This window comes from Balearica regulorum, chromosome 3 (assembly GCF_011004875.1).
Source record: "Balearica regulorum gibbericeps isolate bBalReg1 chromosome 3, bBalReg1.pri, whole genome shotgun sequence".
Classification (NCBI taxonomy): Eukaryota; Metazoa; Chordata; class Aves; order Gruiformes; family Gruidae; genus Balearica; species Balearica regulorum.
The window spans coordinates 40,832,534-40,850,647 of record NC_046186.1 but is presented as its reverse complement, the minus strand read 5'-3'; the positions used below and the strand labels follow the sequence as shown (position 1 = coordinate 40,850,647).

Genomic DNA, 18,114 nt, shown 5'->3' with positions numbered 1-18,114 from the left:
AACAGCTCTAAAAAAAATGGAGAAAACTGAGAAACAGATTTTTTGTTTTAGAAATTCAGAGGTAAAAGAAACTAGCACACAATTAGGTGTCAAGGAAGAAAAATGGTTGCCTGACTGCAAAACATTAAAGAGGAGATAGTTGAATGTGTTCATGGAACAACTGTTATCCCTGAGAGACAGGAGGAGGTTAGAGAGAAAGTTGGGATAATAATGAGAATGAAGGAGGACAGAGAGGATTGGAGAGTAGTACTAATCCAATTAAAAAACAAATATATGCACTTGAGAACTCATTATTAAGAACAATAGTCCGGCTTGTCATAAAGGCAGATCTAGAGAACAGAAAGATTATCTCCTGGGAGCAAAGATATTAATGTGGAGTTGAACTTGAAGGAGACTGTTGGGAATGAGAAAGAAGCCATAGATTAATTTTCAGATTGGTACAAATGACATGGCCAGATTCTCATGGTTGTGGAATTTTATGCCCAATAGTGGAAAATGCCTGAAGTGGAGGTTTACACAATTGCTAGTGGATTCTTTCCTAATGCAGGATGTTGAGATTTGACAGATGGCTTCGGAAATGGTGCTGACAGGAATGTTTAGGGCCTTTAATCACTGGAAAGCATTTGTGACTAAAGAACTTTTCACAAGATATGAATACCCCCTTTCTGGGTGCCTTAGTTTCTGACCCTAGATGGCTAGTGAATAAGTGAATTATTATATATTGTGTTTTGAATGTCTTGTCATTTAGTCATGTTTAGGGTTGTACATGTTTATGGTCTTGGGGTCAGGAAGGAGCATTTGCCTCCTAATGATAGGATGGAGTGAAGAACCCACACAAGAATCATCTGGATGCTTTTAAACCACACCTTCCTTTCCTTTTCCTTCCTCCTCTCCCCATTTATCTTAAGAAGTAGACTTAAATATTTATCAGTTTTGCACCATTGGTTGGTAATGTTGTGTATCCATTCCTTTGTGGTTGGGGCATGTTTCTGTTGTCTGAAATTTTAAAGGACGGAAATATTCAGGGGTTTGGACATATACCAAACACACTTTTCAGGACCAATTGGATTTTTTTGTAGGGGTGACAGGTCTTGTGAACAACTGGGCTTAACTCTTGTGGTTTGATTCCAAGTTAAATGAGCTTTATTCAAATCATGTGCCTATGTAACTACCAGCAATGGGCAAAGCCTCAACTGTTGAGTGCTAATTATACATCGTTCATGTGTGTAGGACAGCTACTCTTCAGACATTTGTTATTATTTTCATTGAATATCTCAAAGTAGTAGTTGTAAGGGTTTTGCTATTATTCCCATGAAACTGTCAAAAGGGGATGGTATTTAAAGAGAAGACTTGGAACAAAAACCTTACTTAAAAGGGTAAAGTGACTGTTGCTATTCCCCTTTTCTTCACTCTGCACTGTGTTGTTGCACGCTACTTTTTTTTAAAGTCTTTGGAAGGGAAATGCAGTTTTTGTTTTTTTGACGTTGTCCCTTGTGGTCCTTCATTGTAATTATTTTAGGATAATTCCAAAGAGAATAAGTTCTTTAAGAGAAAACAAGCTCACCCATTTTTAAAATAGTTCTGTAATTCTACAGCTGGAAGAATCTTGGTTTAGAGTGAGTTTGGAATCTGTGGGATTTACTTCACTGAGTTTATTCTGAATAACATATAATTGGAGATAGCATATATTTTGGCTGGAAATTGAAGTTGCGAAAGTTATTGAAATGGTTGTAATAAACCTTCCCCTCCCCAGTCAAGATAAAAAGCTATTAATAGTTTTTATAGACTACAGTACTAATCAGTTGTTAGGAATCTGCACTTTAACTTTTAAGTGTGTAATGATAACGTAATGTCAAGCTTCTGCAAAAGTATATAAAGGTCACATGTGATTCTGGATTATAATGTATAAACTGCCTTTCTCATGATTGCTGAAAAAAGCAATTCATAGATGTTAAGCATTCTAAACAGCATTCCTCTTCATTTTCTGAAAAAGCAGATGCCTAATTCATGGGTTTCTTTTGTATGTTTAGGTAGGAGAGGAAGAGAAGATGGGATGGGGAGGCAGGAATGGTGTGTTTTGAGACTAGAAAGTTGGGGGTTTAGTAGCTGAGATGTGAATCTTTGCTCACTCTACATCTTAATTATCCCTTGTAGTTGTATTGGGCAATAAATTTAGGATTACAAGACTGTTATCAGCCTGTTTCCCACAGCATTAGAATATTGCATGCTTACCTGAGTTTTTATTTGAGAATGCAAAAATAAAGCTTTGATAAGTTGCAGTAAGATTAAGGGCACTTTTAGCATATTTAGTGTGTCCCCTATCCGAAGGTAAAGCCATTCTACCTCAGAGTGAAGAAGCTCTAGCACAAGGTGGCCTCCTCAACTCCAGCTGTTGACATATTGCCAAAAGGCATGTTTCCTTTTCTCCTTTTTTACCTATTGTACTGGAAATGAGAACGTGCCCAGGCTTTGGCTAGCAGACCGACTTTGGCAGCAGAAAAGGAGTTGTCCGATTTTGGTAGCCAGACTCATGGGTGTCACCAGGTAACTCATCGGTTCTGTTAAACTGTATTGATTACGAACCAGGAGAGGCCTGTCTTGATTGAGAGAATTTAGGTCAAACAAGGCAGCAGCACAAAGTGTCATAAGGTGTTAGATTAATATCTGGAATTATGGGGTATAAATATTGTTACACCTAAGAAGTTCACACACGGCAGTATTATTTAAAGTAGAGATGTATATTATAGACCAGGTCTGTTAGTTTCACAGCTGTTGGGTTAGGTTGAAATTGTTTTTTATCTGTTAATGCTGCATTTGGAGTGGGTGATTGCCTTTTTTTTGGGGGGGTTGGTGGTGATGGTGATAGTGTTTTTATGTATTTATTTATTTATTTATTACTAAGGCACATCCTTATCACTTTGCTGCTTCACTATCTCCTGAAGTCTGTTTTTTAAATCATGGAATCAATGTAGAGGAATGAATCAATAGGTGTGACAGAACATGTCATCCCCAGTCTGGATCCAAATTGACTCGAATGACCAAAGAAGCCATTCTTACTCTAGGTTGCAGTTTCTCATTTATGTGTGCCTGCAACAGTGTCAAGACTGTCAAAAGAAGTGGTAGAAGAAAGCTGTTGGTTTTGTGTCCCTTTCTTAAGTGGTTAAGGAGCACTGCTGATGTGATAATGTGTTGGTTTTGCGTGGCAAGGTTTTGGTAGCGGGGGGGGGGGCTACAGGGGTGGCTTCTGTGAGAAGCTGCTAGAAGCTTCCCCTGTGTCTGACAGAGCCAATGCCAGCCGGCTCCAAGACGGGCCTGCCGCTGGGCAAGGCCAAGCCAATCAGCGCCTCTGTGATAACATATTTAAGAAAGAGAAAAAACAGTTAGAGAGCGCTTTTGCAGCCGGAGAGAGGAGTGAGAAGATGTAAGAAACTCTGCAGACACCAAGGGCAGTGCAGAAGGAGGGGGAGGAGGTGCTCCAGGCGCCGGAGCAAGATCCCCCTGCAGCCCATGGTGAAGACCATGGTGAAGCAGGCTGTCCCCCTGCAGCCCATGGAGGAAGGATGAGGGGGTGTAGCGATTCCACCTGCAGCCCATGGAGGACCCCACGCCGGAGCATGTGGAGGCACCTGAAGGAGGCTGTGACCCCGTGGGAAGCCCGCGCTGGAGCAAGCTCCTGGCAGGACCTGTGGATCCGTGGAGAGAGGAGCCCACGCCAGAGCAGGTTTGCTGACAGGACTTGTGACCCCGTGGGGGACCCACACTGGAGCAGTTTGCTCCTGAAGGTCTGCACCCCGTGGAGGAGACTCACGTTGGAGAAGGTCGTGAAGGACTGTCTCCCGTGAGAGGGACCCCACGCTGGAGCAGGGGAACGATGAGAGGAGTCCTCCCCCTGAGGATGAAGAAGCGGCAGAAACACCGTGTGATGAACTGACCATAACCCCCACTCCCCGTCCCCCTGTGCCGCTGAGGGGGGCGGAGGTTGAAGCCGGGAGTGAAGTTGAGCCTGGGAAGATGGGAGGGGTGGGGGGATGTGTTTTAAGATTTGGTTTTATTTCTCATTCCTCTACTCTGTTTTGCTTAGTAATAAATAAGATGAATTCTCTCTCTAAGTTCGGTCTGTTTTGCTCGTGATGATAATTAGAGAATGATCTCTCCCTGTCCTTATCTCGACCCGTAAGGTTTTTTTTCATTGTACCTTTTCTCCCCTGTCTAATGAAAGAGGGGAGTGATAGAGCGGCTCTGGTGGGCACCTGGCCCTCAGCCAGGGTCAACCCACCACAGATACCATACAGAAGGTATATTTTGTGAAGTAGCAGGCTTGATGCTTCATCGTTGTGAAGCCTTTTGACAGCTCACAGAGTTTCATGGTCACAGTTCTGAGCTCTTTGAAAAGTACTACTTAATGGATAATTCATATATAACTATTTGAATACTTGGACGGATTGTCTTCTAAACAAGCTCTTTTGTTTATTTATAAATAGTTAATGCATTAAAATGCTTATAATGTAGCTTGTGCTATGAATACTAATCTTAGAGCATTCAACTGTAGTCCTAAAATGTTCTAATTAGATCAAGATAAATGACGCGCCTGCATGTGTACCTGATGTTCAAGCGACAAGTATCAGTGATTACTGGTTTATTTATTTCTTTTCCTTTCTCCCAGACCACTTTTAATAGTGGAACAGTATGTCCTGTGCTAGTGGTTCTGAAGTGTAATGGCTCGAGCTTATTCAGGGAAGAACGATGTACCAACAATGTTGGTATCGTTTAACTATAGAAATATCTAGGGCAGCCATTTCCCTTGGAGCTGATCTTCCAATCTGTGAGCACAAGTGGCAGTTGTGCTCTTCTGTGGCTTGTGCCTAAATTGACCCAGCATACATCTTTGATGGCATAAATCAGCTCAAAGTTAAGGGAACCTCCTTTTTCAAAGCTGTGATACTCTTCTTGACTGCTACGTTATTGGCCTCCATGAGAGACATTATGGTTCTCTTGCTTGGGGAGAGAAGGAATGTAACTGCTTGTCATCTGACACTAAATTATTTTGTTTTTCTTTCTTACACTCTTGTGGAACTGCTGCTTTGCATTTTTTATTGAGCCTGTTGCTTCAGGCATGAATTTCCCTCTAAATCTCTAAGATCCTTTCAGGCTAAAATTTGTGGAGGAGGGATGGAGTCAAACAAGTTCATGCAAGCTTGAAGCTCAATATCTGCAATAAATAATAATAATGATGATGATGATGATGACGGCAAATTGTAAGATAATTCAGTAGTTCAGTCAAGCTTAGGATATAATTTGTTCCATTAATCTTATGGCTGTTAAAAAAAGTAATCAGAACATTATACTGTATAGCTGTTTTCCAGTAGTGTTTCTCCCTCTAATGTAGAAATGTACTTCAATATGTACTTGACCACTTAGTATCATTAAAATTTGGATGAAACAAAGATAATCTAATATTTAAAATAAACCTGTTAGTATACAGATTCTGTTACTGGGTCACGTATTTTCTAGCTAGTTAACAATTCTTCTTTTGTTTTATACCAGACATGTCATAATGCACTATAAGAACTCTTCAATATAGAGTAGTTGTGGTTTAATTTACCCTTTGTTGTAGATCAAATAATGACAACAAGATGACTTCAAATTTAACCCCTAAGGTTTAATATTCTTTTAGAAATAAAGAAACAAAACCCCCCACAGCACTCTAACTTAATTAAAACTCTGGAAGGCAGTCAAGACAAACGCTGTAACTGGATAGTCTTTTTTAACCTTGCTAAATTCTTGGTTTTACCAGCTCTGTTACAGACTTTCACAGTCAAATAAAACTTTAGATAGAAAGTGTAGTTTTACATTGGTTTTGAATTTGCCATCTGTTAAATTAATTAAAGGCATCTTTATCCTTAATTTATAAAACAGGAAAAGCTAAAGTTTGAACTCAGTCTAAACTATGATAATTTATTAGGAGAAATGATACCAATTTCCATGCTTCTTATGCATTTTTTCATGCTCCATAGTATTACCGTTATCTCCTTTATTAAAAAACTGACTTCCCTGTTAATGCTGGTGCACATAGTTTCCCTGGTGAGGGGATGCCAATAATTGTAAAATAATGCAGCGTTATTTCTGTATTATGCACTATCCTATTAGTTATGTGACCTAATGATTTGTTTGCTGTTTGGTTTTTTTTGTTGTGGTTTTTTTTTGGGGGGGTTGACTGCAGATGCATTTCTGTGCTCACTGAATTGTAAAAAGTAGCTGCTATATTAGCTTTCTCAACTGATAGTTTAGAACCTTATAAGGTGAGGAAGCGTGGTGGTATCTGTCTCTTCCTGCCCGTGTCTTGGTACCTTTTGGATATCAAAACTTGCATTGTTTGTTACTGTAGTTTGGGAGATTCTGAAGATACCTGTAGTACATGTTGTCATCTGCAGATTCACTGCCTCACTTCAGGATCATAACAGTCACACAAGAAATCTTCTCTGGACCTTGGATTGTCAAGGGGAGCAAATGAAAAGGGGAACTTGGATTCAGACTTTGAAGGAGTGTGGTGGCAAGCAAGAATAAGAAAAAGAATTTGAGGTTGAGTAAGATAACAGTGGAAGAGACTGACAAGCAATAAAGATTATGGAGACTGAATACTTGCCTAAGCTATGGGATATCTGTTATCCTACAGTGGTAACTTGCACAAAGTGTGTATCTGCGGGGAATACCACCTTAACAAATTTTGTGGAAATGGAAGTTCTATGGTCTCAAATAAGCAGCATGAATTGATGAATATCAATTGATCAATGCCTGGAGGTATTTAAAAAACGTGTACATGTAACACTTAGGGACATGGTTTAGTGGTGGACTTGGCAGTGCTAGGTTTACAGTTGGACTTGAGAATCTTAAAAGTCTTTTCCATCCTAAATGGTTCTATGAATACTGAAATTAAGCATAGCCCTTTCATTGTCATATATGAGGAGGTGATCAATAGGACAAGAAAATTATACTTTTTTCCATACTAGTATCATCAGAGCAGCAGTAGCTTGAACAATTGATTCGGAACATGAAGCTGGATATTTGGAACCTTCTAATTTCTCATGTAATTAGACATTGGCATAGCAGATATGCTAGGTTAAGTTTCTTGACTGTAACATGAGTATTGGAAAACATTCATTGTTTAGGAAAGACGCACAATAAAGTTTGAGGGGTAACATTTTTTTGTCCTTCAGCTATTATGAAAATAAAATGTTACAGAGTTTAGGTTTTTAAAAAGTCATTACAGGATTGTTAAGATAAACTTCTGGGTTACTGTGTATCCGCTGCAGATACCCAACCTGATCAGAGTTGTTGCTATGAGCGTAATTAAACATCTAATGCAACTTGAGTGTCTAGATCTCCATTGATGTAATAAGAGTTTAGCCAACACCGTTTTTAAAGCCTAGGGAACTATTCATTTCACTCTAAAGTAACCACCTTACCATTATGAAGCTGAATTCTACTGTCTTTCGAGGGTGGACAGTTTTGACCAGTGACAAATCTAGGTGCTTCTGAACATAATAAGAGATATATGAGATACGTTTGCTTACTAAAACATTGCTTACTAAACACTTACTAAACAGCAGCCTATTAACACAGTATTTTAATACTGAGGAAAAAAATCTTGATTGTAGAAGATAAGTTAGGGTCGTTGATGAAAAGGCTTTGCTTTAAACTTAGAACATTATGATTGTAATGAGAAGTAAAAATAGATCAGTAATGTAGCTTCTCTCTAAAATGACAGAGTTGGACGAATTAAGGGAAATAGTTAATGGAATCAGAAGGACTGAGGAACACAGTCTCCTTGGTATAGATGAGGAATGGCATTTCCTCCGAGTTCAACCATTTTAGAAGATGTTTGTATACAATGTAAAGGGAAAATAATTTTTTTGACGCAGGAATAATGGTAGATCTCATGCTTCTGGACTTTCACAAAATTTTGATTTATTACAGAGACTAAGGCTAATGAAGACTGCTAGAATTGTAAGATAGGTAAAGAATGGATTGAAAGAAAATGACAGTGGGTGTTTTTGGAAGAAAATACGTAGAAAACCACAACTGGAGATCCTGAATATTAATTTTATATCATCATTAAGAATTTTGAAACAGAAAATAAGTATGTTCTGACAAACAAATGAGGGACACAAGCCACGGAATTCACTGAGGAACAGAATAATAAAGCTGGAAGGATATTTAGTTGTAGAAAATGCAAGGCCATGAATAAGAAATATTGGAGCTGGAGGCTGTTAATTGGAAATGATTGTCAGTCAGAATCTAAGGGGGGTTTTTTTGGTTTAAAATACTGGGGAGACTGTTGATGGCAGAGTTTAACCTAGAGCTATGTAAGAGAAATATAGTCTTGGTATAATCAGAGCAGACTAACTTCCAAGGGCCTGTGTGTGTGTGGTTTTTAAAAAAATTATTTAGAATTTGGATTATCAAGTCAAATCAAGTTGCTTGTGTGGCAGTGTTTCTTGCTGGCTATTATGCTACGTACTTGTGCAAATGAAAACACGTGTACAAGACGGAAAATGGTATTTGTGACCGAGCTGTCAGTGTGCTGATTAAAAGGACATTGTTTTTCAGTTTGTGTTTACACACTGAAAATAATATTATGAGTCCTCACATAACTTCCTGTGTTAGTGTCCCTATATGTAGGCTTTGTCATCCTTCAGGAGACATAGTTTGAAACAGTGACCATTGCCAGCAGTAATTAATAGAAGAAAGCAAGCTGAGCCTTCCCCATTTGTCAGGACTTTAGGGTGTATTGCTCCATCTGCCACAGGCCAACTTCAAACTCATCTAATTTAAACTGTTACTCGAGATCCAGTGCAGTCTGGATTCAGGCCAGGACATGAAACTGCAGCGGCTTAGTGATAGAGACAGATGATCTCCTACTGTCAGTGGGTAGAGGGCAGTCATTAATTTCCATTCCACTGGCCCCTTCTACAGTGTTGGACGCATCTGGCCAAAAGTTGATACTGTCTTGCCAGGAGGGAGTGGCAGGGTCCAAAGTAAAGTGCCAAAGTGGCTTGGCCTCGTCCTAGATGATCAGTCTATGGAATGGTGATGCACTTGTGATTTTGAGGTGTTGCTAATCATAAAAGGAAATTAAGAAATTGAAAATTACATCCTCAACAGGCTTTCGTTGTTGCCTCTGCGTCAGCGAACATATTAGTGATGCTAATTGCTACTCTGAGTTGGGTAATGCTTATTTGTGTGGGATGGCAGTGCTTTCACAGGATTGAATTCTGGGCTGTGTAATGAACTCCCCTGGGAATGGAGAGCTGCTGTATATTTTGTGCTTAGAGTTGATGATGGAATTTCTTACATCTTGCATTCTTTAATGTGATAATACAGATACAAGCATATTTAAAAAGGGGAAAAAAAAGTGACAGCAACGATACTGTGTTGAAATAAATAATCTTTGATGTACTCCCTCTACAGAAATACTGTGGGGCAAAGAAAGCTCCTACAGGAGCTGAATTTTTAAGCTTCCTTTAAAAAATATTTCTAATCTATTTGCTATTTGTAGACTTTTTTCAGAAAATTAATTTTGTACTGAACTCAAATTCAGAAGATGAGGTCTCAAAGTTTGAGGAAGCTGTGCTGTGTTTTTTTATCATACTTAAGGTTTTAAAACTCCTATGAAATACAAAATTAGCATACGTAACCTTATTGCTAGGATAGAGATTTTGGCTGAGGGAAATAAGTTAAACATAGGTAAGGCACATGGTAAAATTGAAGTCCATGGCAAAACTTCTGTGAACTTCTAGGCAATTGATTTCACCGTAAATGTGTTTTGGCAAGCACTATGCTGAATGTGTTGGGGAGCATTTTCAAAGCCAGTTTTGTGAATCCTAATCAGCTGGGAAAGAGGACAGAGGCTGCATGCTCTGGTGGGTGCAGTATTGGATTTGGAGCCTCTGTTCTTGTTCCTAAATCTGAATGGCTGTAGGTTGAGAGAGACCAAGTAATCTGCCTTATTTTGCCTTAAGTAATATTTTCCTGAAATGTACTTTCAAATTTAATGGTGAAAAATACTAAACTTCCACATAAAGGAGAAACCTCAGTTTTTAACTTACCATTTTCAATGTACCTCAAGTCAGCTTCAGAAGTGTATAAAAAAGAACAAAAGCAAACCCAAAAACAAACCCCCCAAAACAAACAAAACACAACAAAAAGCCTCAAAACCCCCCATCACCACCAACAAAAAAACTAAACTAAAAATGGAAGTTTAATAAAATATTTCTTGTAGCATGTGTTTTGGGCCCAATTTGTGGACAGGATATATGTGGAGGCAAATGAGCCTTTGAAACAGTTGCCTTTATTTGGGTAAGCTATAATAATTGATTTCTGAAGAGAAAACTTTTCAAGATGATATTTGGTGGTTGACATTTTTGAAGGTTTAAAGATTAAAGTTATTAACACTCTGGTAGGTGATTTGGAGATCTGCTTGTCTAATGCCAAGAGCTGTAACTCTTTGCTAATAGAATTTTCATCCTATTTCCTGAATTATCATGTTAATACTAATGTCCAATTAGAATTAATAATGGACCTTGCCTTGGGACCACAAGTGAATGAAAAGTAGCTTCTAATGAAACTTTAGATTTTAACATTTCTATGACTAGATATTTTATCTGCTTGTGAGATTAATCTGAGTGGATACAGTGACCCTTTTTTCTTTAACTCACTTGTCAGAACTTTTGTTGCAATGAAAACTGGCTGGTTTGTAGTGGTTGGGTTGGCAGTTTGGAGAGATGATGATTACCACTCAAACTTGATTCTGTGCTTTCGTGTGTAGTTATCAATGGTGAATGAGCGGTTGTGTTACTGCTCTTATTGCTGCTCCAGTCTTGCTCTTTTATTCACTTCTCTTGTTTTAAATTCAGATTGAGCCATCTGATACAGGACGATGTCATCTTGTGTACTTGCACAGAATCTAATACAATGGGCCTAGTTACTAATTGGAGCTTTTGGGTGCTCACACAATAGTGATAATTAGTAATAAATGCACAGCTGTAATAGCAAGTAGCGTTCACAGTATGCAATACAATGCCTGACAGTTAAGCTCGTATGTACTGTTTTAGTTCCTATTGAATCATTGTTCTTCTTTGCCTACGTAGTGTTGCCCAGAGGCGCTCACTCTATTCTGGTGTGAGTGCTTATGCTGCTAATACCTTAATTAACTTCTTAAAATATAACTGGTCAGGGCACATCCGGGTAATATTCAGAAATGTACTGATCAGCAGTCCACAAGATTTCTCCAAGAAAGCTTGAAGTGTCATCTGGAGAAAACTTAAAGCCTGATGTTAAGCACATGAACTTACGCTTTTTGCGTTAAACAAGCAAACAAAAAACCCAACCAACCCAAACCCCTCATTAATTTATGAAGTCATTTTCACCAAAACCTTGAGTATCTCTTGCTTCTTGCACATTTTCAGTTATCAGCTGCTCATAGAACGCTTCTGGTTGTCAATCCGTCCTTGACCAAATTTCTTCTCTCTTATGTTGGTAATAATTAGAATTTTCACAAATTCTGTTGTTTGGACCACATTTTTCAATAGTTTATTAAATTGAAAGGTGGAGGTGTTTTCAGTCTTTCAGCTTAAAAAAACAAAACAACAACCAAACAAAACTTTCAAAACAGACGTATCTGGGTCAGTCTAATGTCTTTCTCATGCAAATAACTTGTTCAGCTTCTAAGTTAGGCAAATATATTATCATGAGACGTATGACAAATGCGTGTATATTAAGGTAATTTATTGTCCTGAGAACAAATTTTTTTTTATTTTTCTTCAGAGTAAGCACATGCTGTTTCTCAGTAGCTCTCTGAAGTAGGATATAATTGTGATTCCTGGTGATCTTTGACTGGAAATCTTTTGCATGCAGTCAAAAGACTTACCATTGTCCCTGTCATTTATAATTTATGGTATAAACAGCTAACAGTGACAAATTTTAAAAAGAGACAGAGAGAAATCGTGGGAGAAGAGACAGAACATTAGTGCTGTGGTTTGAAAGAGAAGGACTCTCACCGCTAGTGGTTGGAGGGCTCTCCAGCTACCAACTCATAAGTAAATTTCCATAGATTTTGTTTTGAGTCTAGAGAATGGTCTAGAGAAAGTGGTGGTGTTAGTTTTGATGTTTGAGTAATAGATTTTGATAAAATCTTCTGTATGTTGTCTGAACCTGTAGATGTTTTAGGTGACTGAAAACAAAGCTTTGAAGTGTTTGTGGGTTTTGGTTTTGTTTTTCAAAGCAGTTGTAAAATCTCTTATTGTACCACATTGGTAATGATGATGCCAGTATGTTTTTTTTAAATGCTAGATCTCCTGAAGCATTAGATGCTATTTTGTCATCGAAGCAAGTTACAGTGAAAGAATGTACTTAAAACAGCAGTGAATATGGGAGTGCAGAGATGGCCAATTAAGCTTATTTATAAAATTCAAAATAAAGTAGAGCGTATAATTTTTTTTCTGTTACTTACACACCTCTTCTTCCCTCCCCATGGTTTCTTTAATTTTTGAGGAAAAACACAACATGCTCTTTATAATTAGTTTTAGTTTTGAACAAATTTACATGGTTTGAAAAATGAATGTTGTCTGTAAAGTATTCTTGCTTCTGAAGAACTGGTGCCAAGTTATCTAGTTGAATGTATATTGAATTATTTTTTTTTTCCATAAAACATCTCCTGTACAGGTTTCAGCTCTCCTGATATTGCATTGATTTAATCTACCCTCACCCCCCTCTACTTCAGGTTGTCTGCTTATATATGTATTTTATTTTTATTTTATTTTTATTTTATTTTTATTTTATTTTTATTTTATTTTTATTTTATTTTTATTTTATTTTTATTTTATTTTATTTTTATTTTATTTTTCATTTTATTTTTCATTTTATTTTATTTATTTGTAAATGATAAGTAACATCTTGAAGTACTCATCTTGTGTGTGGAGAAACACTAGTTGAGCTGATCTGTAGTCAATTATGATTATAGTCATGATACCGAAAGAAAGTATTTATTTAAGCTGCATGGGTGGTACTGTGCTCCTGTAGTCAGGTCCACTGATTTCGAGAGGCGGGATCTCTGCAGACAGCAGGACAGCTGCCTGTGTAGACCATGTTCCTGCAGGGTTTCTGGGGGATGCTTGCTGCTTTGTTTTGACAGCAGAGATCCTGTGGGCATTACTTGTAACAGCTATGGTGAATTTTAGAAAAGACTACTGATAGCTTGTTATTTCTTCATAACCAGGACTTTCCAAGGAGAAATGGATGAATTATGAAATGTACTGTTCCCCCCCCCCCCCCCCCCCCCCCACATATGTCCAAAGACTTCTACAAGTGTGAAAAGTTCTTTGCAGAATGAGTCTTCAAAATATGCTTGCTTGCTTTCAAAATATTCTGGTGTGGTTAGTGAAACTCCTATAATCTTTCTTTTACTTTTAATCAAGTGTTTCCCTATTCTGGGCTGTCAAACTGTACTGCAATCCAGATGGCTTAGTTGCTCAGGGAAGATTTGTGTCCCTTCCCTATTTATATCAGAGGCTATTCAAGAACATTAAATGTTGTGAACTTTTAGAACTGTTGAACTCTCTTGACAGTTGGTAGTGCTCCTGTTTTCTTCTCTTTTTTTGAGTTTCTGTGATTTTGATTTTTCTCGGTAGAACTTCCGTAAACACTTGCACTTTTAGCATGTCTGTGTGCAAGGCAAAGTGAAAGGATCAGTGAAAGAGAGCTCAGCTTAGGGTCACGCTCTCAGTTTTGGTGTAGACCACCAACACAGTTAGTTATGGCGTGATCATGCATAAGTTCAATTACAGCAGCTCAGGTGGTAATTAGTAAAACTGATATAACTCAGGTTTGACTGAGACACCGAACTTGGACTTATTTTGAGTCTTCATGTCAGTTTTGTCTCTCGTACACGTATTTTTTGCACTGCTGTTAAGCCATGGTGCTTCCTGTCTGATCATTCAATCACATCTTGATTACTATATTGTTCTTTTCGCTGGTATTACTAAGTGCAATCATATCTTCTTGGTTCCAAAAAGGCACTTTTCTGGTCTTTTTTGCTTTGCCAGCCTTCTGAGCTCTACAACAATTTTTATCTTCCTTTACCATGTCAGGTTCAAGCTGCTAGTCTTCATTTTCAGCTGCTTGTGGTATATGCTCAGCACCTTTAGTATTTCTCATTCACTGCCCAGATGTTGACTTATTGCATCTGGCCTTTAATACTAATTTCCACTGAAATTTCTTCAGTTTATTTTCTCCAGTCAGAAGGTGTAGAAGTGCAGAAGCTCTCCTAGGCTGCTGCACAAGTTTGAGAAGACCTTTGTCTGTGCAGCTGCCTTGTTATTCTTCCTGAAACTCTACTTTAGTACTCTTGTTGCAAAGATCAAAGAAAACTTTACAAAGGTGACTCAGGTGTGTTACAGCTATTTGGTGTCCCTTGTGGTTTTTATCTTGTTTTTCAGTGTTTTTTTCTTTCTGCTTGTTCACTTTTTTCTTGTATACAGAATGTTTACCTCTGTAGAGCAGTCTCCTATTTGAGGTTAGCACAGAGAGGTCTAAATTAATGACTTGGGCTCCCAAGTACTGTCATAATGTAAAGCAATTTTTAGAAAATTCAGCTGTCTGCAACTGAACCAAGCTCACAAGTTGCTGGTGATAGTGTAGTAAGCTTTGGGGTTTTATTTGTGTGTAATGCAAGAGAAATGTACCTTGGCTAATGTGTTTTAATGAATTTGTCCGTGCTTTAATGAAAAGTGGCTCAATAGTTGGCTGAGACTTTGCACTACTGCAGTGTTAGATAACCAGTGATAGACAGGAGAGGTGTTTCTTTTGAATGAAACTCTGCAGATTTATACCAGGCAAAGTTCTGGTCCACTTAATAAAGGGAAAACTGGAGTAAAAGATCATTTAGATGAGTCTAACTAAATTAGCCTTATGTATTCTTTACAGCATTAAAACCTCTGTTATTTTTAATAGATTTTCAGGCATTGTTTTATCTGGACACAGCAACTTTCATACATATATATGTATATATTCTGAACTTTTATCTTTGAAATATTTTGTGATAATTGCATTGAACTAAGTTATCCACTTTCCTGAAGTGATAGGTTTAGACTTTTAACTGTAAAAAATTCCTTCTAAAATGCTTTTGTATAAAGTCTGTCATGATTGCTTTTTTAAGCACTTAATATAGATCAAAATAGTAGAGATTTAGAGGATATACCTTTAAGTATAATATCTTAACATTGCCTTTGCAGATACATGATGCTCATTGATGGCAAGAATGAAGTTTATATGATTGATAGAGACAATTCAATTTTTCATGTATCTAATCTGGAATTTCCGTTTCGTAAAGATCTTCGCACGCATCTAACAAACACTCTTCTGGATGGGGTAAGGAGCATACTGTATAATTATTGTAACAATTTCAGTGCCATTTGCTTTTGTTCAGAAACAGAGCCAAGTTTTTAGGCCTGGATCAGTGAGTCATGGGATTTCAGGAGTAATATAGATTCAATCACTGGCTGAATGTGGGAATTGCACTTCATAAGTCATTTTTTATCTACAGAATAGCAGTGATGACTGCTCTGGGGGGAGCTGTTTGTCTTTGAAATAAATCAAGGTATTGAGATGACATTCTCTGAATGTGAGAAAACGCTTGAAGAGAATCTAAAGAAATAAATGCAGAACCTCATTTCTTCTTACAGCTTTATATTTTGATAGAGTAAACATGGTCAATTTAATCCAGTTAATGTAAATATTTCTAAAATTTGATAAAATTTTCATTATCTTCTGATAGACTTTTGTGAGTTGATGTCTTTGCTTCTGTCACCTTTATTTTCAGCTCATGTAACTTATTGACTGTGATTTAGAAATAGTTTAGTTACATTTGTTTGAGACTAAAACATCTCTAATTTGTCATGCTAATTTAAATTATATAAACTTGCTAATGAACTTTGTGGGCTAGTTGTAAAACAAGCTGTAAAACATTTGCCTTTGTTGTTTGAAGACTGGCCTGGGGTATTCTTGGTAAACTTTTCAGAACAGTAGCTGCAAGAAGAGAGTACTCCTTTCTTGACCTTCCTATTTTAGATGAGCAAAAGAACTTCATTAGCTTATACTAAATACCTGTCAGTGTAGATGAACACAGTTTTCAATCGTGTTGCAGTAGCATTGGAGACTCTGCATTGCTGTCACTCTTGCTTGCTGAAGTACTGAATACCTGAATTGGTCTTCTGAAGCCTGATGCACCTTTCAGATATGGGATTAAGTCATTGTTAAGTTTCTTTCCTTTCTCAGGCCTTTGTTGTCAGTATCCTTCTGCACTTCTGTGCATGATCTGTCTTACTGAACACACATTTACATGTGAAGCATGTATAAATCGAATCTGTGAGGATATTTATTGCAAGGAACAATGTCTCTCAAGGACAGAGGAGAAAGTAATGGAATATTTTCCACCACCTCTGCTTCACTGAAAAATTGAGAGCATAATGCAAGAAATGCCATGCTGTCAGCTCAAAAGTGGTTGCACAAGCTGTCATGTCTGGTAGGAGCCTCTTCAGCCAGGCACCTTCCTAGTGACGTACATAATAATATTATTAATGACATACATCAGGTTCCATACTGTTGAGATAAAAAGCCTAGTACTACTTTTTGTCCCTGGTCTTTCTAAGGCTCTTGAGAAAGTAATGGCTTGCCAGTGTCCATATGGTGCAGTCCTAGGTGTTCTTCAAAGAAACTGCTGCTCTTTTTTTTTTTTTTTTTCTTTTTGCATTTCAAAATAGATAATTTAGTAAGGGTGGCTAATGTGTACATGGTGGAAGACAGGGATGCACATATATTGAGATATGTGCAAAAATGTGGCTGTGGGGTATAGGAGAGGGGCTTTGATATCCTGCTTTGTGTTTTTCAGATTTATAGTTTAAGCCTCTTAAGAATAAATGAAGTTCTGTCAGTTACCCAGGGCATGAACTATAACCGCACTTAATTTATTGTTTTGTAAAAGTTTGATTGTAGTAGTGCATTTCAGTATTTCACTTTATTGGCATAAAATTAGTCTTACTGCGACTTCCTCCCCCCCGCCTTTTTTTATGAAGTGGAAAGCAAAATGATATTAAATGAACAAGTATTCGCTGAATGAAGTACCATGAGATAAAACTAAAACCTTTCAATGGATAGATCCTTTTCATAATACAGATTTCTAGATTTATTCAAGTAAGGTCAGTTAAAAAAAAAGCTGTTGATGGAATATTTTTCTTTTCAATTGAAAGTCCTTTCAACAGGTTTGAGAATAAAATTTGCCTATTATGCAAAGCATCAGAACAGCTTAACTTTGTAATTGAATGTTTGTTTAATGTTGGTGCCAAATGAGAATTTCCATTACTGTTCCTTCACTCTGGATATGTGCATGATTTCTTTCTTAATCCATGGGAAAAAAAATTTGGCTTTTCTGTCTTAACATATTTTGCTAATTAGTGCTGAAGAGCTCTTGAAGCTAATTCTTTAATTACAGGTTGAAGTAGTTCATACTTACTGCCCTTGAAGTAGCTTTCTCTCAGAGAATGAGGTGGCCCAATTTACAGTAATCTTAAAATGCATGAGAAAGAAGGAAAAACAAAACAGAAATATCGGTGCCATGCAGCAAAACAACTACTTGTGTTAAGAATACAAAAGATTAGGTAACTTCCCCTAACTTTATTTAGAATGACAGTGTATATAAAACTTTCATAAAGGCAATTTCCATGAATTCGGTGATCTATTAACTTGCTTAAGGCTTCTGGTGTAAGCCTTCCATATGGCTGTCTTTGAGAATTTCAAATGCATTTACAGTTCACTTCAGGCTGAAATTACTTGCAAACAATTCTTACTATGATCAGTTATGTCTTGGTTGATGAGAGAGTTCCTGTAATACTCCATGCTCATCTCCAGCTTTTCAGTTCTGATTGTTCTCCTGGCATGGAAGAAAGTTTTCTGCAAAGCTCATTAAAGCTAATTTGAATATTACCTACAGGTGACTAGTATAAAATTTAGAAGCCAAGAGTTTTGCATCCATACTGCTGTCTGAGGGAATGCATAGATTTTTTG

General features: G+C 37.5%; 1 protein-coding gene across 1 annotated transcript in view; it reads left to right on the top strand.

Annotated features, from left to right (window-relative positions):
- The window catches only part of RNGTT (RNA guanylyltransferase and 5'-phosphatase), a 195,061-nt gene that overhangs the window by 35,768 nt on the left and 141,179 nt on the right, over positions 1-18,114 (top strand). Inside the window, exon 9 of the mRNA XM_075747669.1 lies at positions 15,288-15,423. Coding sequence (XP_075603784.1) covers positions 15,288-15,423 — 136 coding nt within the window. The remainder of the gene's footprint in view (positions 1-15,287; positions 15,424-18,114) is intronic.